The following is a 9,923-nucleotide window of genomic DNA, read 5'->3' as shown; positions in this document are numbered from 1 at the left end:
ACTTTTTTCTTTGTAGATATGATATGATTTTTTTTTTTTTTTTAAGCAAGTAGTTTTTCCAATTTTTGATAAAACTATTTTACTTCCTACCCATGAAACATTTCAAAACTCTATGCATCGATAGCATGGTAAATAACACTTGGGACCTCTAGACTCTCTCCGAGTTTATGACACGTCGTTTAAGGGGTAATTATATAATACTTTTGGAGTACCATAAATCAAGGAAGTTAATTTCGTACCATATCGGTCGGTACAGCCGGTATAAACCGTGCCGGTCAGTGCACCGGTACAGATAGCCCCCTTGTTCCGTACCGGAAAAAATAACGGCCGTATCGGCCTCGTACCGGCGAAATCTGGCTATTTTGGTCGGTTAGTGAATACCGGACCGGTACCTTTTCTCACTCCACACTAAACTTCTGTCTCTCTTTGCCACCTCTTTATCACACCAATGACGACGAAATACTGATTGGTGGTGAGGAGTGGCGTCAGTGATTCGTGCATTGGAAATCGGTTTGAAGTGAAGAAAGAAATAGACATGCTAAAAGAGTTCGACTGGTGTGAATCATGTGATATTGTGTGTGTGTGTGTGTGTGTGTGTGAGAGAGAGAGAGAGAGAGAGAGATCTGTAACTAATGGGGAAGAAATGAAATTAACAGTGAAGAGTGAAGACAAAATTAATTTGAAAGAGGAAGAGGTAACGTGTGGCTGTAAAGAGATAGCGTGTGAAGCTATGATGTGTTGGAACTAGGAAATAGGAATGATAGGTTGGCAGGCAGTAGCTTCAGGCGTGCAACAGTAGAAAAAAATGAATGAAAGAATAAAATATATGTGGTAGACATGATTCTTGTTGTACTGATAATAGCATTAACCGTTTTCCCTCTTTTATTTTATTTTATTTTATTTTATATTATATGTGTATACATATATATATATATATATATATATAAAATAACGGTAAATTCGAAATGGTACACCGGTATAAATCGGTATCCGAAATATATCGTACTAGTGGCCAAATCGGTAAAGTCTTTGGTATGGTATTGACTTCCTTGCCATAAATATATACTTTCTACTTTTACATAATTATGGGTTCCGCTAATTAAATTCATAGTAAAACCTATAATTTATGTGAGGAAGAAAACTATGCATTTATAATATTTTCAAAGTATTTAATAATTTTCTTCTTTAAGTTTATTGAGTCAACTATCCAAGCGTTATTGAATAAACGTATATTATACCATTTAAATTTGTAATATGGCTGTTTCTCAAAAAAAAAAAAAAAAAAATCCCTTATAACATGGCTCCGCAATTATTGCTTTTTAACTAAACTTTCTGTCCTGTATTCATAGTTTCATACCATATTTCTTCAATTTGACTGCTTCAAAGTACAAAGCCGTGTCTATGACTAAAGTATTGGAGTACTTCTGGAAGAGAAATATTTCTCTTTCATATATGGCCTGTCCGTAAATCACGACTGTGCGACGACTGACAACAAGCCAACATGAGAAACTAGCACTAGGACAGCCTTTACCCAAAAAAGAAACTAGGACAGCTTCTACTTATCAGTAATCACTAGAAAAATACAACATTCTGGCTTCGGTGACACGTAATAAATAAAAGGATAACTTATATTTATATAAAAAGACATGAATTAAAATTTAGCTGGGTAACTTATTTGGAAAAGGAAAGGAACAAGTTATTATTATGATGTTATCCAACATGTAAAACAATATTATCTCTATAACAAATGTTATGCAGATATCTTTTCAAAAAAAAAAAAAAATGTGATGCAGATATGGAAGTACTAGTATGTAACTTTATTATTTAATCAGTAAGTTGACTGTGTTGATACATTAATAATTTTGTGATATTTTATGTAAGACGGTTTTAGGTAATGTTGTACATATATTATAAAGAAAAAAACTAAATTAGAGTAACAAAACATATACATTTTAAGATATTTAAAATTAGTTTAGTAGTTTCACTACATATTTATAACCTCTTTAAGGAATTAAAAAAAAAAAAAAAAATCATGAAACAAAGAATAAATGCAAAAAGTAAAGGGACCATTAAAATCAACTAATTTGTATTGTGTTCACATATTTCATATCATGAAATAAAAGTATGCCCAACTTTTTGACTGTCTTCCACTCATTGATAGTGCGACATTAAGATATGGTGTGGGCAACTGTGTATACATATGTTTTATAGATAATTTAAAATTAAACTATGGTAAAATATGGTTTTACATTGCGTACCAAGTATCTTCTCTACTTAAATACCCAAAAAAAAAAAACTATCTAACCAAATTACCTAAACTTAAATCATATTTAAGCCCTTAATTTAAAAAGAAATAAGAAAAAAAAATTACCCATAAGGGTTTTGGCATCTTGATGGTAGTGGGAGGCCAATATAATAGAGGTGGTAACCCCTCAGCTTCTTCTCTCTCTTTCAAATGTTTTGTTAGGTAGCGTTTGGATTGCGTCTTCTTAGGATGTGTCTGCCGTCTGGCGTTTGAGACGCCATGGGACCCAGGCAAATAGTAGCTTCCAAAAACCTCTTTATGTGCTTTATGTCACACCAGTGGGTCTCGTGCACTGTTCACGGGACCCATAAATCTGTTTTTTTAGCAACTTTTTCATTAAAAATAGGTCTCATGGCACTATTCACACATTTAAAAAATATTTTGCTACAATATTTTCATCAAAATAAGCGATATTCAAACACACTCTTAGTCTTAGATCTTTTATATCGATAATATTTTTTATATTGGCAATATATAGTAAAATAATGCGTTTTATTTAATAATTCACAATATTTTTGTGTCTCTCTATCTTTTTCGAGGGCCTTATCTAATTAATTATTACTATCAGCCCTTAATTTTTTTTTTTTTTTTTTTTGCTTTTTTTGAAATACTAAATAGTGGGTATGCTAAAAGACATGATGAATAGAGAAATGTGTGGCATAAGTTTAGTCAATTAATGAGATATTAATAAGATGATAGTAAAATAAATTAATGTGAACTTTTGGTAATAGCAAAAAAAAAAAAAAACTTAGTGAAAAATGTAAAAAAAAAAATACTAAATGCAAAATTAAAGCACCACTTGGCAGGGTTTCATGCACTCCCGCATGAGGTTTCTGTTTTTATGTATGATATATATTGATTGATTGATTGATGTGACTTGAAACTATTTAGTGTGACTATATAAAGAATTGAAATTAAAAAAAAAAAAAAGGGGGGGGGGAGGTGGGGGGCGGTTATCAACAAATGTGATGTAGTTACCACTGTACGTGACATTGTTACTATACAAAAAATATATATTATACCACTTATAAGCATAATGTAACTGCAATATGTGATGTTGTTACTATCTAATGTGATATTACCGTGTCTGTGACATATAGTTACTACCAGTTAACTGTTCAACAAATATATCTCCGGTCTTGGACTGGATATCTTCACCCCTTGGTTTTTCTCGGCCTAACTTTATTTCTCATTTGAATATTCCTTACTATGGAATTTCATTTCTACTTTGGTATTAGCATCTTTTAATTCCTTAACGATATTTTAGAAAGAAAAGAAAAGTCTCCTTAACGAACAGACTTTCAAACGTGTAGTTTCAGCACCTAGTGAAATTCCAAACCAAAGTCAAAAAGTGATGCCTGTATAATAATTAATAAGAGAGAAGCATCCACCATCTTCAGCACCAATGAAGCTCATGAATCTTCTAACTTTACTCAGCTTCCTCAGCCTGTATGTTTCTCTATTACCCTCCTTTGCAGTCTCAGCAATTCTATTTCAGGTAACTGTATGCACCCACTTATTATATATATCTTTTCTATGTACAGAGAGAGACGTAGACTTATCTCATGTATGAAGTATTGAATATATGCATCTTCCTAGAGCTATGGCACACTTGGTACATGTGTTGCTATGGCATGTAAATTAATTAATTACGAAATGACAGGGTTTCAATTGGGATTCAAGTAATAAAGGAGGATGGTACAACTCACTGAAGAATTCTATACCTGACCTCGCTAATGCTGGAATCACTCATGTCTGGCTTCCTCCTGCTTCTCAATCTGCTGCTCCCCAAGGTAATTCTTCTGCAATTTCATTCCCTTAAATTGGGACATAATTTGGCACCACTTGTTTTGCTATTAAGGTTAAATTCAATTACATGTTTTAACAAGTGATCCCATATAAAGCATCCGCATCAAATATGGCAAAAATTATGCCATTTTGCCATACTAAAACCCTACTTTATTATTTTACCACATTATTTTACAACATTCTATTTATCAGATGTTTTATACTACAATTCTATACATTAAAATAATATTTCCTACACATTAAAATAATATAAACAACCCAATAAAATAATATATCTAACCCAATAAATAACAACCACAACACTGCTGCTGTTGCCGCGCCACCGTGACAGCCACAATCCATCGGAACAAATCAGAACAACAATAACAAACCAGAAACCTATCAGAACTCCCTGATCAACCCATCGGAACTCCCATTGGAAATCAACAAACAAACTCATAGCCCACCAAAACCTTGACCCACAATCAGAAATCAACAACCTCGACCCACAATGCCGCCTACCCAAAACCTTGACCCACAACCTATAGCCCACCAAAACCAAATCGGAAGCCCCACCACCACCACCACCTCAACCACAAACCCCGACAAACCCACCGCCTCCACACCCTCACTCACACCCACTTCCAAACCCAAAACCTTCATAATCCAAGTCAACCCAGACTCCAAACCCACCATCTTCATCGCCGTCATCGTCATCGTCATTGCCTAGCCCATCCGAACCCACCCACCTTTGTTGGAACTGAACCCATCAAAACACAGCAAAAAAAAAAAAAAAAAAAAAAAAAACCATTGCTAGAGAGAAATCGGTGTCGACGTCGGCGCGGAAGTGATCGTCGACGTTGGTGTTGGCGTGGGCGTGGAAGAGCAGTGATGAGGTGGGGTGAGAGAGAGAGGAGAGGATTGAGGTGAGAGAGGTGAGAATGACGGAGAGAGAAGAGAGAGAGGAATAAAAAAGAAAAAAAAAATTTGCCACACGCGTTCCGTACCATGGCAAATTTGTCACAGTACTATTCAATGTTGCAAAAAATATGAGATATGGCACATCTGATAAATGAGGTGAAATGGTGCTTGGTGTGCCAAATGTGCCAAATATTTAACATTTGGCACATATGACATAGCATATAAAGATGCTCTTAGATACTACAGTTTTGGTTGTCTTTTTTTTTTTTCTAGGGTAGGTCTTCCAACTTAGGCTTGGCCTGGTTAATTATTTGTTCATAACTGCAACGAAGTCCTATTAATTCCAATAAATGATATATATTCCAAGTACATGTTGCTGGGTTGCCTACATGAAAGGTTGCCTATCTGCTTTGGGTTGGCCTTGTTTGGTCCAAGCCCATAAGGACTTATTAATTTATATTAGGCCTCAGTTCTTAAGGCTTTTATAAACTAAGTTGTTAGATTTTTTATAACTAAGGTCCGTTTGGATATAGCTAAAAACTAAAAACTGAAAATTAAAAATATTATAGTAAAATAATTTTTAAATGTGTGAATAGTATTGTGGGACTTATTTTTAATGAAAAAGTTGTTGAAAAGTGAGATTTGTGAATCTTGTGAACAGTGCACGGGACCCACTGGTGTGCACTATTCACACCTTAAAGTAAAAAAGAGCGGCTAAAAAAAAAAAAAAAAAAAAGGCAAAAAACGCAAACGTAGCACTTATAATCTGAATCCAAACACTCACTAAGAGGACACTCAATGGTAAGAGATAAGGTTTTGAGTGTGAGCTTTTCTTGCTCAGGTCATTGAAACAAGTGTGTAATAGGTGTTTAGGGTTTCTTTCAACGAGTTGATTGGAAGATTCCATTGTGGTGGAATTGGGTTTCGTAAAATTTCTTGAGTTAATCTTGTATTTCTCCAAGATTGTTGTGTAAGCTCAAGTTGTATAATAGAACTTGAATAGTAGACCATTGTAACTTTTTGACTATGGTGGATTTTTCAAAACTTAACCCAAGGATGTAGGCTTAATGCCAAACCATGTAATTCTCATGTGCATTGCGTATGCCTTGCCTTCTAATGATTGATGATTTGTCTCTTAGATTCCATATTGCATATCTTGCTAGCTTAACTATGGTATTTGTTGTGGCTAAGTGAATTCACACTTGGTTGACAATATTGGTTGAGATTTTGCTCTCAAGTGGGTAGTCTTTCCCTACACTTTGTGCGTCTATCACATTCCTGGGGAGTGCATGATTGTCTAATTAACTTTTTAAAAAAAAGGAATAACCTGAGTATGGATGATGTTTGAGATATGGAAAATGGTCATTTTTATCATCTATATGTTCCCATCTTTTGGTCTCAATTAAGAGAACAGATAAGATATGCTCAATCTAAATGTATGTTGTTTCCTTGCTTAATTTATTTTAGGATATTTGCCTGGAAGGCTATATGATCTTGATGCCTCAAAATATGGATCTGAGGATGAATTGAAGTCACTGATTGCGGCTTTCCATGAGAAAGGAATTAAAGCCGTTGCTGACATAGTGATAAACCACAGAAGTGCTGAGAAGCAAGCAAGGGTGGCTTGATGCATTTGGGGGCCTAAGGCGAAAATTGATTATCTTGTTTTATATATAAAATTACTATTAATCAACATGAACTGCATAGAATTTTTTTTTTAAAATAGTTTATAAACACAAAAAAATTTGACAAAACTTTTTACATTTATTGATATGGCAGATTGATAGTAGTCATTAAAAGCACGATGTCAGTGATGAATCTAGTTGAAAACTATTAAAAGTTTGCTAACTTGACTATTGTGAAAAATGTTGTGAATTTTTTTATAAATTGCTTTCTTCCTGTTCTTTTTTCTTTTAGAAATGCAACATTTAGAATATTTTTTATGACAAATCTTAGGTGTTAAGTTGCTTCTTGTTTTCTAGTTGAACCTACCACTAAATTTTTTTTTTTTTTTTTGTCAAAAACAACCTTTAACAATTTTTTATTAAGATTTTTTATAAAAATATTGTAAAAAATGTTGTGGACATAACATTTCTTTCTCTTTTTTATTTTTTTTTTCATTTGATAAGAAAATATTATTTTATTTAATGGTTAATATTTTGGCTTAATTAATACTATTAGTTAAAATTTAGGGGCTTTTTTTTTCACTTGGGGCCTTAGGCGGCCGCATCAATGGCTTATACCATTGAGCCGGCCCTGGAAGCAAGATGGGAGAGGGATATGGTGCATCTTTGAAGGTGGAACTCCAGAAGGACGTCTTGATTGGGGACCATCCTTCATTTGCAAGGATGACACAGCCTATTCTGATGGCACAGGGAATCTTGACTCTGGAGGGGACTTTAGTGGTGCACCTGACATTGATCATCTTAATCCACTAGTACAAAAAGAGTTGTCAGAGTGGATGAATTGGTTGAAGACTGAAATTGGATTCGATGGATGGCGTTTTGATTTTGTGAGAGGATATGCCCCTAGTATAACAAAGATCTATATGGAACAAACTAAACCTGAATTTGCAGTTGGAGAGAATTGGAATTCTCTTTCCTATGGGAATGATAGCAAGCCTAATCCCAACCAGGATGCACATCGTGGTGCGTTAGCTGATTGGATTCAGGCTGCTGGTGGGGCTGTCACTGCCTTTGATTTCACAACCAAAGGGATTCTTCAAGCAGCTGTGGAAGGAGAGTTATGGAGGTTAAAGGACTCTAATGGGAAGCCACCAGGGCTGATTGGAATAAAGCCAGAAAATTCTGTGACATTTATTGATAATCATGATACCGGGTCTACTCAAAAACTTTGGCCATTCCCCTCTAATAAAGTCATGCTGGGATATGTTTACATTCTCACCCATCCTGGGACCCCAACCATAGTAATTTCTATCCTTTTTTTTTTTTCGTGTTAATGGCTATACACCTTTTCATTCTATTTGATAAAAAAGAATAAATGTGACTAACTTGATTTTGTCTATTGAGGATTTATAGTTGACCTCAAAGTTTTGGGATTAAGGACTGAATGTTAGTGTTGTTGTATATACTTTTTCTTTCTAAAGATGGCTAATAATCCATCACGGTATCATAACTACTTTGTTGACTAAAAGAGATTGTTTTTATGTTGTGTAGTTCTATGATCACTTCTTTGAATGGGGTCTAAAGGATGAATTAAGCAAATGGATTGCGATTAGATCAAGGAATGGGATCAACACCAAAAGCACTGTGAATATTTTAGCGTCTGAAGCCGATTTATATATGGCTAGGATTGATGACAAGATCATTATGAAGATTGGGCCAAAGTTGGACCTTGGAAACCTTGTTCCCTCAAATTTCCAGGTTGCTGCCTCTGGCAAAAACTACGCTGTTTGGGAGAAAAAGTGAAGATTAGAAATGACTTTTTACAAAATAAATGTTAGAATGGTTCATGAAGCCTATTATTATTAATTTTGCTATTACATTTGTCCCTATGATGAGTGTAAAGATCTCTATATGGATAGAATAAAATTTTACATATCTAAAATAAAAACAATTTAGGGTGCAATCTAATGGTCGGAGGTTTGAAATGAGCTATAGACCTAGGCATCCTAGGTTCAATCCTCACAAATTTTTACGGAACATTGTTATTTTTAATGTTATACTTAAAAAAAATATCAAGTAAAATGTCATATATACCCTTAGTTAAAAAATTTAATCACCCCGCTTGGACCGCTATGGTTTTGATAAATTGATACTGCTAGCAAGTTTTCCAATAGATCTTAAACTTGGCCAATATCAGTCACACGTTTTTTTTCTTTTTTGGCGGCAAATGATGAATTATTGACTTATTGTGATGCAAAGTAAGAAGGCAGCAATGCGAGAAGACAGCGATGTGAAAGCACCCAAGTACATGGATTAGGGGCACATCAAGATACACCTCCTGCTAAGGGGCACCCAAGTACCGTGACTTATATTTTTTTTGTTTTATTTCTCAAAAAAAAAAGTATCGTGTCTTGGACGCGATTGATGATGTGTGAGAGTATTTCAAACCGTTTAAAATGTGCACATCAAGTAGTTGTATTTTCTTAATAATGTATATATAGATTATTATATGGATATAAATAATAATAATAAAATATTGTTTCTTTCCCTAAAGTTTGTTTAAAATGTTCTCTCATAAGTTCCTAAATTATTGAAAAATTACATCTTTTGTCATTCTTTTTTTTTTTTTTTTTTTTTAGCATTACATCTTTTGTCATTCTATTTATTCTCATTAAACTTTATCTTACATGTTTAACTAGGTCCTATTAGAGAATTTAACAGGTCTGACTTAGACTACCACATAAAAATATATATATATATATATAATATATTAAGAAAAAAAATTTATAAAAAAATAAGGCTTAAATGTAAAAACACTCCCTAGAGTTTGGGTAAGTTCAAAAATGTTCCATGAGGTTATAACTTTTTCTTTTAACTCCTTGAGATTTTCATATTCACCAAATTGACTTTTAGGACTAACTTTCATTAGCTTTTATGGACAAAAAGATTATATGACCAGTGACACAAATCAATTGTTGAGTCTTCTTAATATGATCATGTGATTTTTCCATCCATAGTGAACACAAATTCTAAAATTAGCCTCTAGGGTCAAATTGGTGAATGTTAGGTTCTAAGGTCTTAGGAGTTTTTGTATTTAGAACTCTAATTTGTAATGTTGGCAAACCATGATCAAAACAGTGTATTTAGTCTTATTTAGAATTGCTCAAAGTTGGTTTAATATTGTAAAGTTGGAATCGAGTGGCTACAGAAGTACTTGGGACTTTCGGCCTGGCTCGATCGATCGAAGAATAGACTCGATCGATCGAAAATCGCACAGGTTGAAT

General features: G+C 33.9%; 1 protein-coding gene across 1 annotated transcript; it reads left to right on the top strand.

Moving 5' to 3' along the window:
- The first annotated feature begins 3,703 nt into the window (after positions 1 to 3,703).
- Positions 3,704 to 8,457, top strand: LOC112024135 (alpha-amylase). Its single transcript, XM_065779718.1, has 5 exons — positions 3,704 to 3,803; positions 3,969 to 4,102; positions 6,480 to 6,633; positions 7,278 to 7,940; positions 8,191 to 8,457. Exons 1-5 carry the CDS (start codon positions 3,711 to 3,713, stop codon positions 8,440 to 8,442), a joined length of 1,296 nt encoding a protein of 431 aa, XP_065635790.1. The 5' UTR covers positions 3,704 to 3,710; the 3' UTR covers positions 8,443 to 8,457.
- Positions 8,458 to 9,923: the final 1,466 nt, after the last annotated feature.

The sequence above is a fragment of the Quercus suber genome, unplaced genomic scaffold (genome assembly GCF_002906115.3).
Source record: "Quercus suber isolate HL8 unplaced genomic scaffold, Cork oak 2.0 scaffold_13, whole genome shotgun sequence".
Taxonomy (NCBI): domain Eukaryota; kingdom Viridiplantae; phylum Streptophyta; class Magnoliopsida; order Fagales; family Fagaceae; genus Quercus; species Quercus suber.
This window is presented reverse-complemented; position numbering and strand designations above follow the sequence as displayed.

Bases quoted from the DNA above. Each gene is read 5' to 3' on its own strand.
- LOC112024135 (XM_065779718.1), top strand. From the start codon at position 3,711: ATGAAGCTCATGAATCTTCTAACTTTACTCAGCTTCCTCAGCCTGTAT. The intron at 4,103-6,479 runs TTCTTCTGCAAT...TTAATTTATTTT, and splicing joins TCTGCTGCTCCCCAAGGTAA to AGGATATTTGCCTGGAAGGC. The intron at 6,634-7,277 runs GTGGCTTGATGC...CGGCCCTGGAAG, and splicing joins GTGCTGAGAAGCAAGCAAGG to CAAGATGGGAGAGGGATATG.